The sequence below is a fragment of the Cydia fagiglandana genome, chromosome 23, assembly GCF_963556715.1.
Source record: "Cydia fagiglandana chromosome 23, ilCydFagi1.1, whole genome shotgun sequence".
NCBI lineage: Eukaryota > Metazoa > Arthropoda > Insecta > Lepidoptera > Tortricidae > Cydia > Cydia fagiglandana.
In genome coordinates this window covers 11,726,179-11,751,917 of record NC_085954.1, presented here as the reverse complement: position 1 = coordinate 11,751,917, position 25,739 = coordinate 11,726,179, and the positions used below count along the sequence as shown (strand labels likewise).

The following is a 25,739-nucleotide window of genomic DNA, read 5'->3' as shown; positions in this document are numbered from 1 at the left end:
GCCTTAGTCCATAATAATTAAATAAATATCATAACCCTGCTTTCTTGTAGATTGTCAAACAAAAAGTTGACTTAAAAACATCATCATTATACTAAAATTTTCGTTCTTTTCTATTTATGGAAAAAGATGGCATGACTTTGCTTCATCCCAAGCCTTAGTTTCAAAATACAATAATGTCATCCATCCATATAGGCAAACATTAATTTATCAACGAAATTGGATTTAAAATAGTCACCGAAGTGTCCAGCAAGCGGTTTTGATTTCAAATCCAATTCATCTGATAAAAAGTTAAACAAAACGCTACAAGACCGATTAGCACTTAAATTCTCGAAAATTCGAATTGTGGCTTGGCATATTTCCAAAGTCACATCGATCCTGTCACGTTGATTGTGCCTATTGGCACATTGAAACCAATTTCAAAAGTCCAGGTACCACCGTACCAAAATCACTTACCGCCCTAGCTACACTTATCACATTGAATAAATTTTTAAGTCTATCTACATTACCTAACTGTATTTACACAAACACTAACACTTATATTTATACCACGTGCGTTTCACTTCTTTTATTATATGATTCATCTATAGTAACGTTTTGTTTTTTGTTTTCTTTTCTAATGGTACCGTATTGTGGTACGTCAGAGGTGAGGTTTTGCACTGTGAGGATCTGACTGGAGTTGCTTTGGGGTGTGCTTGAGGATATGGGGCTGCCGTACTGGTTTCCGTATTTGTGTCTCGACGGGTCTTTTAGGATGGACTGTGGCTGCTTTGGCACCGGTGTTTGGGAGAGCTGGTGCTGTAACAAAATGATCTTGTTAGTCTGGCTTGTACAAAACATTGATTTAATCTTGCACGATTTTTACATATTTTTCTGCGTATCTTTAAGTTTTGCTGTTTCTTGTGGTTGTGGTTCTCTGGTTCCTGGATCGATACGTCGGAGGTAATTTTAAAACTTAATTAAAGGCATTAATTTCCGTTTTAGTAAAGAATAAGTCTGGTCAGTCTGTCTTCAATCCTGTCAATTGAAAGATTAGAAGAGTACTTGTCACTGTAAGCCTAGCATATGATTGGCGCGATAGTATCTCGCCGCGAGATAGACTACCCTTCTTTTTCTAATTGTATTAATTTAAGAGGGACGGGTAGTCTATCTTGCGGTCAGATACCGTCGCGCCAATCATGTGCTAACCCAGGTGAAATGACCAATTAAAGTTGGTTTTAAACAGTTGACAAAATATTATTCTCTCGCTCTTGTATGAAAATCGCAAAATTTTATTTAGCTTGCAGTTAGCAGCATACTATATCCACAAACTGTGAGTCTGATTTTATCGTAGATAAGAAAATATATGAACTACAATCCTGATATATTATGTTCAACAACGCATTGTTCTCACGCAGTCAACTAAAGATGTCGCGCCAAAGTTGGATGTTTTGTTTTGCCAACAAAGCATGTTGCATTGTTTTGTACCGACCAAACAAAACATTGCAACTTTCCTGTTGAAAACTAGATTCAGTTCACAGAAATTATCTAACACAATTTTGACTGCCTTTTTTCGCTGAATGGATTTACCCGAGTTTAAAAGTAAACATATCTGAACATCACCAATAACGTCAGTTGTAACAACATAATAAGGTAAAAGCATACCTAAGGTAATTACGTTTTAACCAAAAGGAAACTTATTGTCGGTATTGAATAAGACACTATTTCCATAAAGCTTCAATTTGTAATCAACCTTAGCGATAACCGACAATGTTGTACTTTTTAGTTGAAAATGTCATAACAATATATTATTGTTGGTTTTATTATATATACCTTCTTCTTTTAGGAAGCCGATTAAAAACTGCTTATAAACTCCAATAACACTCTTTGTATGTATTAAACTAGTCTAAAACTGAACGCAGCATCCAAAGACCTCTGTGTAATGAAGCTTAAACCGTCTCATTTTCGCCTGGGCGACGTCAAAATGAGCTTAATTTCGTCACCGGTAAGCCAGCGAGAGTTGGAGAAAATTAAATGAACATGAAATTAAATGTGCTTAAAATTTTAGTGTCCGGATAACCTTGCGGTTTTAACGTCGCCTGGAGAGTTGAAATGTGGGGTTTGAGTTGTGCTGGATTTATTCGTTTGTCACTAATTATTGTTTAGAATGTTTTTGTGATAAATATTCAATGAAATTATTGTAAGCACGAAACACAATAGAAATTATTTAAGCTCGAAAATTTAGATGAGGGAAAAACTCAGATTTATGAGACTGCGCTTAAAATACCTTTTAGTGAGTCAATCTTAGTATTTTGAGTCGTGAGTTTATACCAATATTTTGTCGAGTTGGTGATGTTAATACCTGCTTGTATATATTCGTAATCTGACATATGCATTTAGTACAGCAGTTAAGCTTTGTAATCCGAGGGACAGTAAGTACTAGGATACTCTGGTTAGTTTCCCTTTAGTTGTCTGGAGCTACAGAGAAACCTAATATTCCTCGCAAACTAACATTAGGTATTATGACGTCTGTGTATTTGAGTGTACTGTAAGCATCAAATTCAACACGAAGCAGTGGCCAGATGTAGGTACGCATATTATATTCATAGTATATGTGACGTTATCTATGAAAAGGGACCTTATTGTCGATGGCGCTTACGCCATTGTTAACGAAGCTCCAATATTAATATTAAGCTGCGCGACGCTCTGTGGCGTAAGCGCCATTGACAATAAGGTCCCTTTTCATAGATAATGCCTCATATTCTTTCCAAAATAAATATATTCCATCGAATCAATATATATTATCATAAGTAAGAGTAGCTAAAAATATATCACAAGATGCACAAGATCTTATGTTATCCGCCTGGTTCCAGAAGCAATTGTTTTTTTTTAATTTGTTTTTCTTTCTATTATTATTATTTATATTATGAAATTAACTTTAACTTTGGATAGGTATTTACAACTTCCTCGTAAGGACAGTCCTACCTGTAATACTAATTACTTTAATTTTAATAATTTTGACAAATAATTGTTTTTGTTTTTGGTTCAAAACAAGAAATTCAACCATATTTTTTCCAGTATTGATTTCAAATTCAACTGATAGGTACGTTTTTTTTATTAAGAGAGCCTTAGGAGCGTACCGCTGAACAAATGTTGGTCATTTTGAAGAGTACAGACTACATTTTTTGCGTGTTACTGGCCATACCCGGTATACCTAATTTTATATATGTACCTACATAATAGTCCTTGCTAACTCTAACATTTATGTACTTGATTAATATCTTGATAGTAATTTGGAACACGAAAGACGATTTCTTGAGATAAACTTGATTTATAATAACTTGATAGGTGAGCACACTTATAGAATAGCGAACGTGAATATGTTTTGAATGAATAGGTGCTTATTGACTAATTACGAAACTTTTATATAAAACTAAATGCTGATGGGGCAAATGAACAATATGATGCATGTGCAATTTACTGTAGGTACACCATACGAGTATATGTTTGTGCTAACGAATAATTTATTTATATGTGACGTTCCACGGCAAAAGGTATCTTATCGCGGCTGGCGCTTACGTCGCATAGCGCCGCAATAATATTGGAGCGGCGTTAATGATAGCGTAAGCGCCAACCGCCATAAGGTACCTTTACCGTGGGACTTCACATATTCTATTATATTCTACATAGAGGTTATGGTAATGTATCCAAGGTCTCACCTGATTGCACCCCGGATGTAGTACGGTGACGTCTGGTGGGGGCACGGGGGCCATTTTCTCGTTTCGCCGCCGCAAAGTACCGCCTGTGGATTGCCGATCCAAGGGAACTGTGGACAAAACAGTACTCTTGGTTGTGTATCAAACTGTGGTTGAAAACACACAAAACAAATATACATTTCTTTAAAAAAATTAGAAATTTAGTGGTGGGCACATTTTTCCGTTTAGTTGATGAAGTCAATGAAGAACAATCTCACACCTGAGGTACCGAAGATCGGGCAAAGTGGAAAGGAAAGCGGACCCTGGCGCTAGGCCGGGAAAACGTCCGTGGTGGAATGTCATCCTAGTCGATCCCAGTGCGCCCTCACGAACGGCAGAGGGTGAAACGCCGGAGTGGGTTTAGTGGGTAGGGCCGAATTTTCCCCCTCTCTTGTCAGGAGAGGGGAAAGGAGCGGCGAGTCCCACACACCGTGCGTAAACGCATACCCACTCCGTCAAAAAAAAAGGCCGGGAAAACGCAAGGGTTTTTTTTTGACATAATGCTTTTTGTTGAGGGTCAATCGGTCCTCGCTAGGAGTACGGGCGGCCGATTGCCTTTAAGATTGTATTATTTATTAAATGATTTTAAATTATCTAGTATACCTTATTATTTAGTATACCTTATAAAGAGTCGAGGGCTTCTTCTTCTTCAACGCAAGGTTGAAGAGGAGAGTTGATGAAGTCAAAAGTAAGTAATTAATGTAAGACTATGTGACAGAGACCCATAACTAGTTGGGGAATCAGTAGGACAACAATATTAATATACTGATTTAATGAGGGCGCGCTGGATGGACGATGCCCTCAGAATTGAGCAATATTAAACCAATAGGTACTACTGTTCCAACTAATTGTCAGAAAAACCAAAAGGATTATTTGATGGTGTGTTAATTATGTTATGTTTTATCATAAATATTCCAAGGCTTGACTTAAGAATTTTAACAATGTAAAACCAATAGGTACTACTGTTCCTAATATTCTCAGAAAAATCAAAAGGATTTTTGATGATATGTTTAGTAGTTGGTTTGATCACAAATATTCCAAGGCTTGGCTTAAGAATTTTAACAATGTAAAACCAATAGGTACTACTGTTCCTAATATTCTCAGAAAAATCAAAAAGATTTCCAAGGCTTGACTTAAGAATTGAACAATGTAAAACCGTATTGGTACAGTTCCTAAGAATCTCAGAAAAATCTCTTCTGCTTTCTTCTTCTAGTAGTTTGTCTGATCCTAAATGTTCTTACCATCAATTCCATAGCTCATAGGCGGACTGGCGACGTGAGAAGGTGATCCACTCATGCCGTTCAGCATGTGCTTCTGAAGTGGCGCTGCTCCGTACTGCTGAGGGGGGGTTGGAGTTCTTCCACTCTGCTGCAAATAGGGCACCATTAAATAGTCACCATCTTATCAGTCTCTGTACAGTCGCCATCAGATATATCGGAGCGGCCGACGTGCCTAAAAATATCTGAACACGCACCTAGCGCCATGACAATAGAGGCGTGATCAGATATTTATGACCTTGGCCGATCTGATATATTTGATGGCAACTGTACCAGCTGCAAAAGTACAGCCAAAGAATTTAATTTCCTACCCATTTTGTAACTTGTCACAGTGACAATAGTATGAGGACTCTAGCGACTTTCATATTGAAATACTAAAAAGTACGGAACCCTCGGTGGGCGAGTCGGACTCGCAGCTCGCTGTACGTGGCATACTCGACACAGACCTTTATTAAATGTGTTGGGGATATAGTCTCATTTCCTTTTGAGATGGAGAGGTTTACTCACGATGGATTTACCATTATCGAAAATTAACTAGTAACACAAATGTTGTTTTAAGCATCATTCCCGAAAAACCTATTGATTCTCCCTCTGATTTGGAAGCAAGCCGTACTCTGATACATTATCGAAATTAATAAAGTAAAACGTTTGCTCAAGAACTAGACTGTGAATAAATCCTGACTGAAAATAAATACACATTGATTTAGGTCTATTTGCTAAGCTCAAGTCTATAAAGAATTTTTATATTTTTTCAAGAACTGTAGATACCTACCAAATTAATCTACTCTGAGAAACCTATTTAATTCTGTTCATAAGTTTAGATCAAAATTTGATGCTAACTTATTAGCAGGTTGTTATCTTCAATACGATCTTCGTCGAATAAGTCTTCAACATTACGCTTACTTGCTAGAGTTAGACCAAGATAATTCTGCAGTGCAGTGCGAGTGTTATTTTAAACGTCAAACATGTATGAAATTATGACGTGTAAATAACACTTGCATCGCGTGTGCTAGTGCTAAAATCGTTGGATGGTCTAACTCTAAATATAAGAGATAATAATAATTTATTATTAAGTAGGCATATTACACTGCGCTTATGAACGTCAAATAAAGCTACACCGGCTCCAACCCTACACCTCTGCCTCGAGAAGATTTAAGTCTTATTTATTAACGGCTTCTTGTGCCTTATCCCATATTTTTTTTCTTTTTTGGGTTTTGTACCCAAAGGGTAAAACGGGACCCTATTACTAAGACTCTGCTGTCCGTCCGTCTGTCCCCAGGCTGTATCTCACGAACCGTGATAGCTAGACAGTTGAAATTTTCACAGATGATGTATTTCTGTAGCCGCTATAACAACAAATACTAAAAACAGAATAAAATAAAGATTTAAGTGGGGCTCCCATACAACAAACGTGATTTTTGACTGAAGTTAAGCAACGTCGGGCGGGGTCGGTACTTGGATGGGTGACCGTTTTTTTTGCCTTCTTTGCATTATGGTACGGAACCCTTCGTGCGCGAGTCCGACTCGCACTTGCCCGGTTTTTTTATTTCGAAGTGTGGAAGCTGAGCTTACCTGTTGCTGTAAGTACTCGCCGATGAGAGGCGGGTAAGAGAGGTAGCGGTCGGAAGCCATGTTGTAGTAGGAGCCATCCAGCGGTGGCATGGGCGATGGTGCTGGGACGTAGTTCTGCTTGCCTGTGAACAATAAATTGTGTTTAATTTTAAGATTTACCTCCGACTTTTCGAGGACTTCAACAACTCAACTTGAAAGTTTCAACTTTACGGCTCGGCCACGATATCGAGCGACTTGCGACGGCGGGAGCGATAACCATAGGTTGGAGCGAAAGGTCCGATCGCTGTGTCACGCTCCAACCTACGGTTATCGCTCCCGCCAGCGCAAGTCGCTCGATGTCGTGGCCGGGCCGTTAGCTACTCTTCTCCGAGACCACGGGGACAACGCCGTCCTCGTAACGTTGGAGGTAAATATTAAACTTAAATACACGATTAAGTCCCGTTGTACATTTCAATAATGTGTAAAAATCTTGAAAGTCTAAATCAGTGTGTAATAAATTGTGATATTTTGAATTGTAGTCACACTTAAAATAAACGTATAGTATGGAATTCACTTCTTGCAAATCTATTCCGAGCTTACTATAAAATCTTTTTAAATCGAGAGTGAATATCTTTAAGGTAAGCATGCTCCATCCTAGATTGCATAGGCACGAATAGTATGAATATTCTGAGATGATTCACCTCAAACCCTTGTCTGGTAAACAAACTTTGTTTCTTTTATGCAGAGCGGTGAGCTCCCATCTTAGGCACGTGGCAAAGAAACTATGTCGTTTAAAAAGCAACTGTATCGTTTTATTGTTAAGGTTCAAATCTATGTAACAGCTCATTCAAGATATGTCGGACCATCGACCACCCCAATGTTTTACTCATATTATCAAGTGAGATTGTGGTCGAATGCCCACCTTTTTCCAATAAAAGAAAATATTATCTTACCTGCGCTACGGCCAAGCGTGCTATGCCCACTCATATCCTTATGCCTATGTGGATGCGGCAGCGTCCTAGCATGATCCCCTTCATACACGGCATAGTTCGGAGGGGGGTAGTCCAATGGTGGGGGGATGACTAAACCTTGGTCGTCCATTAGGTAGGCGTCGGTTTGCTGGAAGGAACAAAGGAGTTTAGAATTGTTTTTTTAATCTCATCCTAATTACTTAAAGCTGTGCTCTTGTTGATGCATCACAGACTTATGTACTAAAGGCGATGATACGTAGTTTTGCTAACGGGTCACGTCTGCCGCATGCATCCGGTAGGTGGTCTAGTATAGCCACCAAGTGAATGCTGCAAAATAAGCGCAGACGTGGTAGACCCAGACGGAGATGGCGGGACGGCTTAGCGCCACTTGCACCAACCCGGGGTTAACCGGTTAAACCTTGTACCCTTGGTACCAGTAAAATTTGTCAGTGGGTTAACGGTTTAGCCGATCGTGCCAGTGGCCCTTAAACACCTTCATTAATAACTGGCCAGAAAAAGCAAAACAACGGGAGTCGTGAAAATCAAGGGAAAGGCCTTTGACTAGCAGTAGGACACTATTAAGCGTTAAAAAAAAGTTTTATCAATATCAATGAACTGCAACATTGATAACGGGACATGATAATAATTTTCACCTGCAGCATATGTCTGTTCGGCATACTCGGCACCTCAGGTATCGGCGGCGGTTGCCTGTCATCCATACCCTCATCTTGTGAATACGTTTCTGACTTTTCAGACACAGAACTTAGCGTTTCTCCCGTCATAGTGTCGTTGTAGGAGGATGGAGCGTACATCTCTATCGTTGCTGATTTTGAAGCTTGACCGGCTTGTTCTGCGAAAAAATATTAGAAGTTAGAAGTGAAATTTATGAATAGAGATGAAAATGTGAGTATCACCTCACGTTTTCATCTTTGTTTGTGATTGATCCCAAAAAGGGGGTGTGAAAATGATATAACTAAGGTTTATTTTTGTGTAATATCTTGATTAGCGTTGAATTCAACGTTATAAGCACTTATGGCATATAATTATTATTCAAAATGTTGAATTGTATATTGACGCAAAATTTACAACATACTGTGAAACTAAAATTGTTAAGATTTTCCATATTATAGTGTAAGGTATTTATCAGTCGTCTAAACGATAACGAAATCATTGAACAAATACTAGTAAACTGCATAATAATTCAAATATCGGTAAGCGCCTTTCGTCATTTATAATTTCAATTACCAACTCTAAATCAGTGCAGCCAAAACCACTTCAATGGTATAAACAAATTTCAATACCAAATTAATTTCAAGCATAACTTTGCGAAGCTTTAACTGGTGCGGTATTCAGACTTTAATATTTGCTAATGTTTTGATATTGTTATGATATACATATATAGTTAAGCATAAGGGAACGATTCACAAAGCATTATACTCACAACCATATCAAAACCATGTCATTCAATAATCTTTACATATTTAATATTTTCTATATTTTATAATCTGAATAAGTTTCTAAGATGCCGTTTATGATTTCACTATTCGTTAAAATTTTGATCTTGTTTTGATAGGACCTTGACGTTGCGCGAAATGCAATCAAAGCCAATAAAAATTGTTGGTCTGAATCAGCTTCCTAGTATGCAGAAAATACATGAAGCATCATGATTGAGTGCAATGCCAGAGGGTAATCAATTAAATCCGATTATCTACGTTCACAGTCGAGTAAACTAATCGACATGAGAATCATTAAGTGCGAACGCAAGGGGTTGAAATTTGAACGCTGACGGGGTTGAAATTAGGTTGAAAGTCGCTTGTGTGTGTTGAAACTTTATGGTTCATTTTTGCAGTGTAAGCATTTTAGCGTTGAGTTTGCATTGAGTACTTAGCAGTCGATTTTTATAAAGTTAATAAAGTAAACTTGTTTACGACTAATAATTTAAAACGACATTTAAAGGCACTATAAAGACTATATTACTCGTATATATCTAATAATCATTACTAAACAAACGAGCGTATAGACATAATTAAATAGCGTATAGATATAATTAAATATCTTATAAATTCTCTGAACAATTTTGTACCAAACGTTTTTTGCTCAGACGTAGTTAATGATATAGAGTCTGTAAAAGCATTAAATTTTAATGAAGGTTCAGAGCGAAATCAATATTAATACAGCCTAAATCAATGTTAATTTAACCTAATGTATGCAGTGCATATTAATGGAAAAGAAAATTGGAAGAAAAATGAGAATGGTTCATTATTCTTATAGGTTGCTAACTGACGTGATGAATTATTTTAAGATAACCAATTATCACTGACAAAGGAACACGCGAAGTGTATATTTATATTAGCAGAAGATCTGCAATAAATAAGTACTTAATAATTTTTCTGTCGAAAAGAAAGTGAAGAATGAGGGACTGACATTCTTTTAAACGTTTGTTGGTAAAAAATATTTAATTAGTGACAAGAACGGAGATAAACTATTTACCTTTTAACACAATTAAATAATAAAAGTAGCTTATAGGGACTACGACACAGAAACTAAATTTTGTAACATTACTACTTAACACTTGTAGCTAATCATCACAAATGATACAACAATCCAAAGCTTTGCACAATTTTACTCAATTCTGCGGAAATAAGTAAAATAACTGATTTGCAAGACCGAAGTGATCCAATAAGTGTTCCTTGAACAAAGCTTTGCACGGATATTAAAATTGGCAGTTATCAAAATAATGAATTGACAACAAAAGATACGAAAATGTTTATTATCAAAGCTTCAGATTAAAATAAAAACAAAGAAACTCACCTTTCAACCGTCTAGATCGGCGTTTAAAAACAAAACAAGCGACTAACGCAGCATTAACCAAGACTAGAAGTGCCCCGGTGATAGACACATAGACAACTACGCTCTTCGACACGTCGGCCGTTTCTACGTATTCTGTACTCACTACGTTCAACTCGCCTACTTCTGAAGAAGCTTTAAAGAAAAAAAATAAACAAAATCATCAAATGCATAGTGGAAGCTTTTTTAAAACATCTTTATTGGCAGACTGTATCCTATTAGAAATTCTCTTAAATTTTTTAAGAACAAAAATTCTAGCAAAGAAACTCAAGTTATTAAGTCGAAAAACCGTCGACAGAAAAAACGTGGTTTATCTGAATCATACAGATTTGATTTGATTCGATTCAAAAGCAAGATTTTTCTATTAAACACAGCAAATCTAATATATTTTACTTTAGTAGAATCGACTAAAAAGTAAAGCTGCCAGTAAAGATCCTTTAAAATTCTACAAACTAATTACCAAAGACAATGATCCTTGTCGTTTATAACTAAACACATAGTCGAGAAACATTCACATCAAAAACATCAAACATCACACCTCTGATCCTTTTATTCGTCCTCCTGTGCAGACAGAATCCTATCAACAATACATTCAGCAGAATGAGCGCAGTACCAACGATGGTACCAGTTATGATGAATACGCCGGGCACATTGTAATTATATTCTTCTGAACTTGAATGTACTGATGATGGGACGAAGTCTGGTGCGTGGAAAAAGGTTGGAAATTTTCATTAAAAAAATGTTTTATTTTTTAACTTTTATTTATGATAAAATAATTGGGGTATATGTTCCACTGGTCAACAAAAGCTATATACATAAAAAAAATATTGGTTTAAGTAGTTCACAAAGAAGTTTTTAAAATCTGAAACTAAATAGTATAGGTACTTAGATAAAATACAGAATAATATTTTATCTGATACAAAACCAGGAGTGCAGTTTTTTTGCATTATAATATTTTGCATTAAGTTATTTTAAGTTAATCTCCATACTGTAACTAGTATTAATTTGAAATTAATTTTGTGCCACCAGGTTCTTTATATTTTATTTCATAAAATTATAAAGATAAATGTAAAGTTTGTTTTCAGTATACTGTAGCGGTACATAGCAACTTCTTAATAATTCTTCTTCCTTCTTCCTCGCGTTATCCCGGCATTTCGCCACGGCTCATGAGAGCCTGGGGTCCGCTTGACAACTAATCCCATGATTTGACGTAGGCACTAGTTTTTTACGAAAGCGACTGCCATCTGACCTTCCAACCCAGAGGGTAAACTAGGCCTTATTGGGATTAGTCCGGTTTCCTCACGATGTTTTCCTTCACCGAAAAGCGACTGGTAAATATCAAATGATATTTCGTACATAAGTTCCGAAAAACTCATTGGTACGAGCCGGGGTTTGAACCCGCGACCTCCAGATTGCAAGTCGCACGCTCTCACCGCTAGGCCACCAGCGCTTATTAATTGCTATGCATTAATTATACTAAGAAAATTAACTCGTCTCATCCGCGGAGCTCTTCTTAATAATTTATGCCTTTTCCTTAATTATTTACTAAGATTTCTTTGAGAAAAACCATCAAACGGAATGGTAATTCTTTAAAGTGTTTCGCATTTTTGTTTAAGTTAATAACCTTCAACTCAGCGATAGTAATTGTTTCTTTAGAAGCCTTAGTACTTTTTTGATATTTACATGGATAAGGAAATCGAATGATGACATTATTTTTTATTATAAAAGTTTTTGTCTTTTTCAATATAGTTTCGTCATTAAAATCTTAAATAATCCTAAGTAATCTCAAAAATAATGGTAACAAAAAAAAAACGCGATTAGTTCGCCCGATGATATAATATAATTTCATTTGTTATTCATTATTTCAAAATTGTTCTATTGTATAGATTAAAAAAAAAATTGATTTAGTTACTGTAGTAGCTTAAGATGCAATATTTTTTGTACATATCTCAGTCTACCTATATCAGTCAAATTATTAAACTTTCTTGGCCAGTTTACTTTTTTGTGTTTGATTTGTTTTAACTATCAAACCAGTGGAACATAATTAAATTTTAATATTTTAATCAAAACTATAAAAGTATCCAACTTACTAAGTGTTGTAGCTTTAGTATCATCCGGCCTATATTTGCTCTGCCCTATTTTGTTAAGCGCCATAACGGAGAAAACGTAGTCTGTATTCTTCTCCAGTCCACTAATCGTATACGACGTAGCGTTCCTTGGTGATACGTCTTCGTATCTATATGTTTCTTCGTAAGGTTTGCTGGAAATTGAAGTAAAATAATTTAATCTTGCAATGTCATATAAAGTGTGGCAGGGACCATATTTAGCAGTGGACGGCTATGTTGATAAAATTATATTATTCTACATCAATAATTGTATATTAATTATACATCATTTTTACGTAAATATTTGTACGACGAATATGTGCGGATTGGACAGTCCAGCCGCATACAGCAACCCCCAATAATGACGACATAAAGAAAAAAAAATACAAGTTGATTTTAAACTTACCGATATCTAAGTCTAAACCAAGTAGGAAGGCCACCGTCAAACCCTGGCACCCATTCCAAAGTTACTGAGTTATACGTTACGTTTGTCACCGATATTGACATCACTTGATCTGTGAACAAAATCAACGATTAGAAAAATAAAATAGCATTTAAAATAACATAAAACGTAATTACCTAAATTAAGTAGATACTTATGCAAAAAACCTACCTATTTATTAAACATATTTTAATTTTGGGCAGTACAAAAGTGCGGAAGTACTCCTAATACTTGGAATTGGTTTATGGAATATAAATAAAGTACCTATACGTTATATAAATGGAAAATAAAAAAAAACAAAATCTGAAGAATTATATATCGTTTTTACTAGAACGGACTTAAGGTGAATTTTTTCACTGAAAATGTAAAGAACAATATACCAAATCGATCCGAAGCAGAAACAGAATTGTTAAACAACACTAAAAACCGTAATATAATAGATAAATTATAAGTTACAAGGTCCTTTTAAAACTAAAACAACACGAGATTTACTCAACTTACCTGGTGCACTAGTGATATCCAACTTAACTTTCGCCGTATCAAATCCCAGCTCGTTTCTAGCATCACATACATAAGACCCATAATCTGACGAAGAAACGTCGTTAATCAGAAGAATGGACATGTACGTGACTGGGTCGATTTTGTGGTATTCAGCGTAGTATTTCGTGGAAGTGTTTACTGGTAACTTTGCTCCGCTTTTGGACCATGTGAAATTCGGTGCTGGAGCTGATTTGCACCTAAATAAAGATTAAATTGTTAGCAAAATTTTAATAAAACAAATTGGTTTAATTTTAATTTGATATATAATTATCATATTCAATGTAAAATATTGATGCTATTTAGAATTTTAATAGCAATATATATTGAACATAAAAGTGATAAACATATTCACATTTCCTACTACAATTGAAATCAGTGTATCGAAAGGAGATAATGCCTCAAAGTAAATAATATTCCCGTAATTTTTACTTCACTAAGCATCTTTGGCATTATGTTTATTTTTTAATTTTCTGTTTGATATTAATTTTTCGCAATATACATTTATCAAAATATACGTCTTAAGCATTATGATATTTTCTTCAATTTTCTATTTGAAATTAATTTTGTAAATACATATAACATTATCAAAGTGTATACGTACTTGCAAATCAGTCTTCCAACTTGTCCAACATTTGAAGCAGACTTGCTTAAATTCGGAGCTGTATCCATCGTAGGCTGAGTCTTCACTACTAACATTACTTCTTGCTTACTCTCTCTTTCACCTATACCATTATTTACAACACATTCGAAATTGCCTACGTCATCTTTGGTAGCTTGATTTATAACTAAATAACTAGTGAGATTCTTTGAGTCAAAACTGCTAGATGTTCTTGATTTGAAGTTGTAGTCCTTTCGCTCCCATCGAATATGTTCGGCAGTAAGAGGGTTACCTGAGGAATGTTAAAGTAGCGTTTATCTTCTGGTTTAGTAGAATAACGAAGACAAGTAGCTTTACTCGTATATGTGGTACAATTTTGTTCATAAAATTAAATAAATCCTTAAAAAAAACTACAAATAATAGAAGACCAAGAATAGAGCCTTGGGGCACTCCGCAATAAGTAGCCAGCATGTTATTTTAGAAGTATGGGATCAAATGTGTGCAAAATGTGTTTTTAGTCATTGAAGCCTGATGTTGATTAGACTTCATACACTCATTTGAATCTCATCACATTTGTACACACCAATTTACCAGTCGTAAACATCAATGATGTTTCGTACGATAAGTTTATAAGTTTTGAAACTGTACGCCTTATTTACGTGAAAAACATTGCATGACTACAAAAAAATGCATTATTACAAAAAAAAGACCATAGGTACAATTTTCTTATTTTATTCTGTTACTATTGTTTTACCACTTACCAGTAGCAGTGCATGCTAGTGTGGCGTCTTCACCAGAATTTCGTATTTCGTTTTGACTGACTGATACTACACTGGCTGAATCTGTAACAAAAAAATAGTTATTACTTATGTTGTCAAGCGAATTGTCCACATGAATGAAAAGTTTTTATTGAAATCGATGTCTCCTTATATACTTGTAGTATGTACTTCTGAGCAGTAACATGAATATCGCCAAAAAAAAACTCTTTGGTCTGGGATTAAACCAAAATAAACCTACATCGTCTAAATTGATTCAACAGTTTAAGTGTGCAGAGGTAACTGACAGAATAGTTATTATATATAGAAGATTCTTTAAACTCACAATGAACTGAAACGCTGATGTTAGCCGTAGCGGCGCCCTGAGAGTTGACAGCTTCACAGGTGTATACTCCGGCATCGTTACGGGAGAGACGCGTGATATTCAGCATGGAGCCTTCAGATACTATGCGGTCGCCTGTTGGAACAAATAATGCATTAATGCCATTACAAACTGAAATTGATTACCTAAAAAGTGGCAAGTCCTTAAGATAGAAACCAGCTCTAGTGAATAAGGCCATCAGGCTAAATGTCCTAATTTCTAGAGCATAGTCGTAGTACCATATTATGGTTGTAAACTTTGAAAGCCATACTCTAAGGACTAATAGTATGTAATGGACTTGGCTCTCTAAGCATTGAGAGGGATTCAAATCTCCAAGGGATCCTGGTACCTATAGCGAGAGAGAGAGATGGTACTTTGCTAAAAGTAAGATCGGTTTGTTGAGAATAATAAATAATATAAGAAGAAAGCTTGAAAATCTACTACTATACAAAAACAACAAATTCATCAAAAACACGATAGAAGAAATAAATAATTTAAGAAAATTAAGGAATGCGTACAATGCGTACATGGATTAAATAGATGGAAATGTGAACGTTGTGCCGTTTTAGGCTGTTAACGAGAAGGCGGAGGATAGGCATACATGAGATTTGCTCGGCCGTCAAAATCCAACACTAATGATGATAAGAAAAAAACCCTTTAACTCCTGTACTTACTAGCACTGCTGTACGATGACTGCGTGATAGGCTGGCCATCCTTAGTCCAAGTATACGTGATGCTGCCAGGGTTTCCGTCAGCTCGCAACACGATGATGAGAGGTTCGTTCTCAACGCCCACTGTAGTAGGGGGAGTATTCTCATCGAAGATTGGCGCGTCTGTTGGAAGAAAAATATTTATTTAATTAAAAGCGGTAAAGGTAGGTAATCAAGGAATTTGATTTCTGTGCAACTTGGTATCTTGTCCCTGTGACAATATATTGAGCTAGCAGCTTTCATATTGATTGTCACTATGACAAGGATCCAGAGTGTCAAGGTCACATAGTATAAATTAGATTCCTTGGCTGTGCTTTGTGTGGTGTAAAAGGAACTAAGACACTTAGTAGGTAGTCCCTTTTTTAAGTTTTGTAGTCAAATTATGAATAGTAAGTCTGGCTGTTCTTTACAGGCATTGTAGCCAGAATTAATTGCTGTTACATCGCAGATTTTTTCATATTTACATATGTCAAAATTTCCATAATTGCGTGTATTTTCCTATAACCTGTGTATAAACATTAGTTTTATACACGGAAAGATTTATTTTTGTAAGCATGCACGAAAATATATTGCTCAAAAAAATATAACGGCAAAAACAAACGCCGTTGTTTGCAGTTGTCAGTATGGCTAGAAAATACAGATTTCAAAAAATGACTTTAAAACTGAATACGAGGCAAAAAATGTTGGATTATGTTATGTACGACGGCCGACGGATGTATGTATGTATTTGCTTGCATTAACAATTCAGAATATCGAAATTGTGGCATTTGTTGCCTATTTTTTGTTTTATCGATGTTTGTAATCCATGGTATATCCGAATTTCGGCAGGTAAGATCAAACCTGGTGAATTGGTAGTATTGTTTTTGCACGTAAAACAAGTGGCTAATAAATACACAAGTTTTGTTTCGGAATCTCGTTGAGTTTAATTAATGTTTTATTATGTACCCTCGATTGCACAAAAGTTAAGTGGAAGCGACCCCTAATAGGGACAAGTTAAGCTAGCTTGTCCCTTTAGTACTAATTATTTGTGTTTTTTGAATGTTTCTTTTTTGTACAATGTACTAACTAGTACTTACATAACACTTTCAACGCCGTAGCATCGTGTACGCTCCTCTGCAAGGCTTCGTTCATCGCCTGACATGTATATACAGCTCCGTTCATGTCCTTAGTGACGTTCAGTTTGAGCTCCATGGTTGATAGTGTCCCGCCGTATAGACCTTGGTTCATCTTCATTGGGAGACCTGGAAAAATTATATAATTTATTATTGATGAATATTTCAGTCTTACTCGTAAGTATGACTTAAAAAAGAAACTTTAAAAGAAAGACCAGTTTTAAAGAATAAGACTTAAAAGACGTTTAGTTGTATTCCTAGTCCTGAAAATTTGAAATAATCAAACAATATTGAAAAAGATTTTGTTGTGGCTTTTTCACATATCTTAAATTTATAGTTGCTTTTACAATTATGGCCAAAAGAAAATCTCTGGAAGAAACTTAAATATTGTAAGCAACAATTTTTTTTGGGAAAACTGTTCTTTCTTAGTATTTAATCAAGATTCAGATTTAATTTGATATATTTATTTTCAAATGAAAATTATGAGATTAAACGTCAAATGTATAATAAAATTAATTCAACACTACCTCTTCCTAATTCTAATTCAAACGTATGGCTATAAAGAGTCAAGGGAGAACTGAGAATTGAGAATACAATTCAAAAAAGTCTAATAAACCATAATAATTCAAAGGTTTCGCTACCCTTCTTATCTGCCACACTGTGTGTAATAAAACCCAAAAAGTTCATAAACATTAATATTAACTTCAACTGTAGTTCTTATTTCACAGCTAGAGTCGTAAAAAATTTACTCTTCTGTAAGCGTTTTTGACAGAGTTGATATCATCTTTATGTGCCGTTAAAAAAACTTCATTTCACTGCGTTTATTCTTTGTTGGATTCAGTGAAGGAGATAAATTCTGCTTTAATAATTTGATATAGTTTAAAATTCTGACGTATAAATAACACTTGCACTGCGTCTGCTATCAAAATCATTGCAGATTTATCTTGGTCTTACTCAATGAACGCCACGTACTGTACTATACCACCACCTCATCTATACCACCCATCCTCCAAAACATCATCACAAGCTCATATTCATCACCTATCATCATCATTTATCATAATACATCATTATCCCAGTGTCACATAATTCATGAGAGCTATAAAAAAATCCCAGACCTTACGGATCCACCCGTAAACATCGCGGGGACTAGATCCGAAAATTTAAATTAATATATAAAAAAAAACTCTTAATTGCATTGCTGACTCAAGATCGTATCAAAATAATATGAAAACCATGATCCCGATTTTGATTTTAATTTCTTATTATGGATATGATCTGTATGTCGTCAGAACAATAAATCAAAATCAGGATCTGACTACATTTCAAAGTTTACAAACAGAATAGGCTTTTCTCTTTGATAAAGTTTATTAAGCGTGAGGTGGTAACGCTTTAGAGTTAGGCACTAAAATGTAGCGACTGAAAAGACCACAGTAAAGAAGTTTTCTTTAAAATTTACCGTGAAGAACTACTTTTGCCATCTAAAGAGAAATTAACGGACTTTTTATTGTGCAATCAACTTTGTGATACAAATTATGAAAATGTTCGTTAACTCTTCTTTAAGTTTCATTCTTGTTTTTATGCAAAGTAGAATACAATGCGATCGCGAAAATGTTTTTATACTACCCAAGATAAAATGTCTGCTTGCCCTTGTTCTATTCAGTCCCAAGGGGTCAGCATCTTGAATACACTGTAAGTAAAATATTCGTAAAATCATCAGTGGTTTGATTTCTATTGGTAATAAAATGTTACTTGCAGTTAATTTCGATTGCAAACCTGTTAAAAATAATACAACCGCGGAAAAAAAATAGGTCGCGCAAAACTTAAATATAAGATAGGATATGAACTCCTTCAACTCATTATACAAGGAACGAGGACGTTAGACGAGGACGTAACTCATGCTTCAAAAATTTCCGAACATAGTTCAAACAGAGCACACGCTCATTATTCCGCGCAGCTGTGTCTAAAGTTCGTGAGGCCCTCATGATAGCCGACTTCAGGTAGAAGATGCTACTGGAAGGAAGAAGAAGATAAGAAATGTTACCTTGCACGGGTATGCCATCTCGCCACCAAGACAGTGTTGCTGGCGGGTTGCTAGCTGCCGATTTGCAAGATAATGTGGCTTCGATTCCCGGTTTGAGCTCGCTGGGTTCCGTCGTCACTTTCACGGTTTCTGGAGCGACTGTTAATAAAAAAAATGTAAGGTGCAAATATAACAGCAAAATAAATCTAAAATATTTCAACCTAAGTGATTGACAAGTTTAAATACATAGAGAGAAGAATTTATGAAGATCCGTAGGTATTTAAATATAAAATAAATAACAATTATGATAGTTAACCCTTTGTACAAGAAAAGCTAGGTTCAGACTCTGAAGGCCAGATTTATTTTTATTTATATTAATAAATCATACTGTTTATTCCAAAACATCGTTAGTTAGTCGACTTTTTGATTATTATGTTGATCTTTCAAGCAGAAATAAACTAAAAAGGCCAATTAAATTATAACAATATTTACAATATCAAAACTTAAACTAGAGAAATATCTACGATACGCAAACTCAAAAGCCAAATAAAGGACTTAGAATAATTATTTTAGTTAACAAATGAAAGTAAAGTCAAACTGTAAATGTAATTAATGTTTAAAATTTGTGTTGCTAGCTTTATTAGAATTTGTATAAGACATTATGTCGTAAGAAAATTTTAATGTTAAGTTTTTATTAGCATTTCGTTAATATTAATTAAAGTTTATTTGTTCATTTGTCCTGCCTCGTTTTGTATCTCTCTTTTCTTTATAATTAGTATGCTAATGTGATTCTGTTTTTCAATAATAAGTATCCTTTCAATGAATAATCTTCCTCGTCTCTCTGTATCTTTGCCTAAGCTGTATCTAGCATAACATCGTCATACAATTTGTTTTATCTGCCTAATTCTCGATCAATGGCATGTTTGGTCGTTTTGTCTCGATTGGCAATACTCCATACATCTGTCTGTCCACTTAAATTGAACATTTAAACAATGCTGAGCTTATCTCTACTCTACTGGTAAGTTAATAATAACCTTTCACCAGACGAAAGATTCTCAGGGTCTGTTTGGTCTGTAATAATCTTTCCAAGGGGGATCTTTGTTGAAATGATCTATTGCTCAATTGTCCTAATGATTTTGGTGAGTACAAAATGCAAAAAGGTTGATCCTATAAGTTATGTTTACCTGGTCTATAGCGGTTCAAATATTAATCAAATACTTACAATGCACATTCAAAGTAACGGTTTCGAACAGTGGTATCTCCGTGGCGCTGTTAGTGGCCTCACAACGATACTGAGCTTGATTATCAGTAACGTTGGCCAGAATGGAGATCTCAGCGGTGACAGACTTGTCTGCAGTGCGGGTTATGGTGTGAGGGATCTGTAGAAGAAAATTAAGATTTATAAAGAAAAATAATACAATACTCGTTATTGCACCCCTCACACAGTTTACAGTACATGTACAAAAACATATACAAAGACATTGGATAGAGGTAACAACAGAAAATGATAAGAATGCTTAGATAAATATTCCTAACTTCAGTCGTTTGGAAGATTTCAAATCAGTTCTCGATGAGTGATCTCATACTCTCTCCTCTCTGAACTAATGTTCTGGATAGGGATGAGTGGTGCCTGCTTAAATTGTAATGTCAGTCTTAGAAATTATAGTGTGAAAATGATTTAGAATATTACATTTCTGCCCCCCGCCTGTTGTTTCACTCTGTCTTCAAGTAATATTTGTGTTTTCATGTACATTTATTTTGAGATTGTGCAATAAAGAGCATTTGTCTAGTATTTTAGTCCCATATTTAATAGCAATGAGTTAAAGTTTCTAGCCGATTATATTCATCAACTACTAGAATTCCACAACTTATCCAATTATTGTTCATGAATTTTAATAATCAAATTTGCAAAACAATGATGAGTTGCAAAATTCTAAAAAAACTAAACAATTTTCTTATCCACTTTACTTTATTGCGTGTCTACCCTTTTCAATACAATAATGTTAGCAATTTAGACTTAGAAACTTTATCCCTAAGTCGCTATACCTATCCACTTAAATAATAATCTTGCGAATATGTAAGTAAAAACCCTTGTTTCTCTTTTTCAACAAAACAATTCTATAATCAGTATCTTTATTACTTCAGTGTTACATTTAAGTACGTTATGTTTGCAGATAAGTTAACAAGAACATTGTCCGAAAATCCTATTGCATTCAAATATTTAAGAAGTATAAAATTGACGGAAGATGGACGTTGGATGGATGGATGGAAGATGGATGGACAGCCGACCTTGTTAAGGTCGCCGGAAGACGCTGGATGCGGGTCGCTTCCAACCAGCACGTATGGAGATCCAAGGGGGAGGCCTATGTTCAGCAGTGGACGTCTTATGGCTGAGATGATGATGATGATGATGATAAAATTGAACCAAAATGCTTAAATTAAGCATGGTGATTTTAGACATTATTTTTGGTTTTGCTACAAACATTTATTCACTGTTCATAATTCTGTTACACAATAGTTCGTGTTAGTAACGAAACGGCCAATCCACATATTTTGACTGAGTGTAGCTGTAGAGTTTGTAAAGTTAGGGGCTTGAGGCTTGTAGAGTCAGAGGTTCCTCGTGAGGTCTGAGTGAGTGAGTGTGTGAGTAAGTGAGTGAGTGACTGAGTAAGTGAGTGAGTGAGTGAGTGAGTGAGTGAGTGAGTGATTCGTGAGTGAGTGAGTGGGTCGCGTCTTGGCTTGAATATATTTTTGGTGGTATCAAGTTCCTTCATTATTAAAAGATTTTGATATATTTTGCAGTTACTATACTGGTTACTTATGCTACGCTCTCACGCTTCGCCGACGTCCTTGGAAACACATTAGCTCTTATCTAAGGGCACTGCGATATAATAACATTTTATCTTTATTTGCACTGTTCCCACGTCTTTGTAAGAGTTGTCACAATATGTCCGTATATTGGGGACAGTTTGTGCAGTTCAAGTTTATTTACTCATCTTGTAATACCAGCTATGAACTCAAATAGATGTCAAAATATACGAAAGATGACCAAGGCCTCCAGTGCAAAGATGGCCAGAATACTTGGCTATCCGGGTCACGACGTACCTATTGCAACGCTTACGATGCCCTCTAGCCAATTCTAAGGTAAAACAGTGTGGTTCCGTAAGTTGTCTATCAAATTAGAATGTTCCACTCATCTCAAAGGTTAGCTGGAAGAGATCCCTCATAGGTCTTAAGTCAAATAGATTACCACCAACAGACAGGCCAATGGCAATGGGCAGGCCACATTGCGCGCAGAGAAGATGGCCGATGGGGTCGAAAAGTGCTCGAGTGGAGACCACGGACTAGCAAACGCAGCGTAGGACGTCCACCCACAAGATGGACGGACGACCTTGTTAAAGCCGCCGGAAGACGCTGGATGCGGGTGGCTTCCAACCGGTACGAATGGAGGTCCAAGGGGGAGGCCTATGTTCAGCAGTGGACGTCTTATGGCTGAGATGATGATGATGATGAGACAGGCCAAATTCTACACCTTTTCCGCTTGCAACATGGTTTCGTAGCTAATACTCATAGTTGATGAGGGTTCAAGTAAGCGTTGCGGAGGGTTGCAAGCTACATTTAAGCTAGCGTGGAAATACAAAAGTTTTTGATATAAAGCTCTTGTCTAAGTTTCGTGACTCGTGACGCATTGGTAACACTGATACTGTAATGTCATGTAAACGTTTTTATCAGTCCATACTATATATATAATTATTCACGTGCTCGTCGACGTCACCATCCCCCATGATGAGAATCTCGTGAAGGCCGAGAAGGACAAGTCCAGCAAGTACCTAGACTTAGCTCACGAGATAACCGCCATGTGGGATGTTGACTCGACGATCATTGTTCCTATAGTCGTGTCAGCGAACGGTCTCATAGCGAAGAGTCTCGACCAACACCTAGAGAGACTCTCGCTAGGTGGTTGGATCAAGGGTCAGATGCAGAAGGCGGTAATTTTGGACACGGCGCGTATAGTACGTCGATTCCTCACTCTGCGGCCCTGACCACCGGCAGCTTGGGCCTTGCCCCGCTGCCGGCGGCACCCTAGGTTAGGTTTTTTATAATGTGTTTATAATTTTTTTTTTATTGTTTTGTAAGTGTTTTTATATTTTACTTTTATATTCATATTATAATTAACCTAACTTAAGAAGAAAAATAAATAAAGAAAATATTAAAAATGCGAAAGTGTGTCTGTCTGACTGTCTGTTTGTCTGTCTGTTACTTCTTCACGCTTCAACCACTGAACGGATTTAGTTTAAATTTGGCATAGAGATAGTTTAATACCCGAGGAAGGACACAGGATAGTTTTCATGTCAGAAGTCATCCCTAAGGAGGATGAAAAGAGGGGTGGAAATGAGAAAAAATTATAAAGTGCCTGTTAATTGGTGTAAATAATTAAGCATATTATGCTCAAATTGCTATTAGATTTTATCCAGGCGCTGTACTTACTCTAGCTGCTGTTACTAATTCCACGCAGACGAAGACGCGGCCAAAAGCTAATAAATAAATAATTACAGTTGAGTCATACCTTCTTATCGTTTTTGAACCAAGTAAGCGTAGCCAGGGGATTGCCGCCAGTGGACATGCAGGCTAGCTTCTGGACCGTTCCGGCCTGCAGAGTGGTGCCTGGGATGTAGCCTGTGATCATCGGTGCTGAGGGGGCGTCTGTAACAATACAAGGCAAATATTAAAAAAGAAACCAAGGGATACTCGAACTCACTACCTTTTACTTAAAAACTTTTTTATGCTTAACTTTTTAGTTTAGTCCTCATTATGTTACTTATTAATTAGTATCTTTGTTACTTTCAAATTATCCTTATTAGATATAATTTGTGTTGGCTTTGTTCTTAGTATAAGTAGTACCTGTTAGTTTAGTATTATGTTACTACCTGTGAGTTCCTATAATTGGCTTTCTGTATCCACTATAATTTCTATGGTATTGTCATACGAGTAGCTGTTGGATCCAAATAAATAAAATAAAAATAAATAAACTATTTTTAGCAAATAGTTCTTATACGACCAACCCTTACCCTTATTATTTACTTAAGTTTTAAGATTTACCTCCGAGTAAATTTTGAAACTTAAATACGCGATTAAGTCCCGTTGTACAATAATAATTATGTGTAAAAATCGTGAAAGTTTAAATCGGAATTACGACCAAATTCAAATTTAAAATTTGCTAAAGATACGTCATGGATCGGATATACAGGGTGACTAAAATAACTGCATTCCCGTTGCCAGGGAGGTTTTGGGATTATACTGAGCAAGTTTTACTATGGGACCAACCCCGAAGTCACGAAAAAAAACGTTGGCTGTTTCTTACATTTTAAGGAAACTCAATAGGTTCTAGTCGGGATTTGACCCCATGACCTCATATATACCTACTCGTATACATAATTACGTACCTACCAGTGGCGGCGCGTCAAACATATTCATAGGCAAGCCGGGCTGATTTGGCTTACATATTTCCTTTACAACTCTGCTCAAACGAACAAACGTCCAAAAACAGGCAAGCCGGTGGGAATCGGCTTTTATGGACACGCCGCCACTGATACCTGCCTAATTTAATATCAGTTTATTTTAATTGTACTTATAGCCTGTTGAATACCTCAACAAGGAAACAAAATATTTAATGTTTTTACGCTCATTATGAATGTTATAAAACTAATATAAACTAAAACCTTTTACATCACAAAGCATTACTCAAACTCAACCATGTATCTGATGTTCAATAAAAAGTGTCATTTGCCCTGCGTTGCGATGTACAATGAAACCACACTAAGACTAACATTCGACCTTATACTGTTGAATTAAGGTTCGTATTAGATTAGCAACGTTCGTTGATGGAACATTCCCCGTGTTTTGTCGTCGCTTCCAGGCAAAAACTATTGTACGCGGTTCTGTTATGAGTTATGTGAAATGTAAAAAGTTTATAAATTGGTGTTAAAAATTTGTCATTGAAAATACAAACGATGATTTTATATGTAAGTTTTATTTCAACCGGAAATAAAATTGATGATTAAAAGTTAAAACGCAAATTTCCCGAGGTTTTGGATAGAAACTAATGTAGAACAATAAATTAAATTTAAGGGCCCCCCCACATCTAGCGTCTTTCGAGCGTCGGCGTCTGTCGGCGTCTGGTCAGCGCTATGGAAAATGACGTCGCTGCGTCTGCGAAAGCGCAGTTGCGTCGACGCTGCGTCGACGTTGCGTCGAGCAGCGGCCATAGAATTGTAGACGCCGACGCTCGAAAGACGCCAGATGTGGGGGGGCCCTAAATAATACACACACAGGCGTAAAGAGTACTCCCATCTTAAAGGCTGGCAACGCACTTATGTATCCCCTCTGGTGTTGCGGGTATTAATGGGTACCTTGATCCGAGATATATTACCTACATAAATATATACATTGGACTAAGATATATCACTAACGGTTCAAGAATGTTAAATTCTCAAAATCCAAGTTTGAAAATTCTTATTTCCTGATATCGAAATACAAAAAATATTCATTGGTTCGTTTTTCTATCCGTATAGGAAAAGTAGAAACTATGCAGTCACAAGATAAACTAAAGGAACTTATATTTAAGTGAGATATAAAGAGTCTCCACGTACCAAACATTAAGTAGAAAGTCTCTTCAACAGCAATGGATGGTGGTA

The 25,739-nt window shown here is 36.0% G+C and overlaps 1 protein-coding gene across 3 annotated transcripts in view; it reads right to left on the bottom strand.

Annotated features, from left to right (window-relative positions):
- Positions 1-371: 371 nt before the first annotated feature.
- The window catches only part of LOC134675844 (nephrin), a 311,394-nt gene continuing 286,026 nt past the window's right edge, over positions 372-25,739 (bottom strand). For all 3 annotated transcript variants that reach the window (XM_063534144.1, XM_063534145.1, XM_063534146.1), the window contains 18 exons: positions 23,612-23,748; positions 20,267-20,423; positions 19,066-19,203; positions 16,986-17,150; positions 15,874-16,032; positions 15,164-15,295; positions 14,824-14,904; positions 14,066-14,354; positions 13,426-13,661; positions 12,889-12,997; positions 12,468-12,637; positions 10,342-10,512; positions 8,184-8,380; positions 7,513-7,678; positions 6,581-6,702; positions 4,973-5,099; positions 3,696-3,802; positions 372-795 (listed from right to left, as the gene is read on the bottom strand). In XM_063534144.1, the coding sequence (XP_063390214.1) occupies positions 541-795; positions 3,696-3,802; positions 4,973-5,099; positions 6,581-6,702; positions 7,513-7,678; positions 8,184-8,380; positions 10,342-10,512; positions 12,468-12,637; positions 12,889-12,997; positions 13,426-13,661; positions 14,066-14,354; positions 14,824-14,904; positions 15,164-15,295; positions 15,874-16,032; positions 16,986-17,150; positions 19,066-19,203; positions 20,267-20,423; positions 23,612-23,748 (2,918 nt within the window). In that variant the 3' untranslated portion in view covers positions 372-540. The remainder of the gene's footprint in view (positions 796-3,695; positions 3,803-4,972; positions 5,100-6,580; positions 6,703-7,512; positions 7,679-8,183; positions 8,381-10,341; positions 10,513-12,467; positions 12,638-12,888; positions 12,998-13,425; positions 13,662-14,065; positions 14,355-14,823; positions 14,905-15,163; positions 15,296-15,873; positions 16,033-16,985; positions 17,151-19,065; positions 19,204-20,266; positions 20,424-23,611; positions 23,749-25,739) is intronic.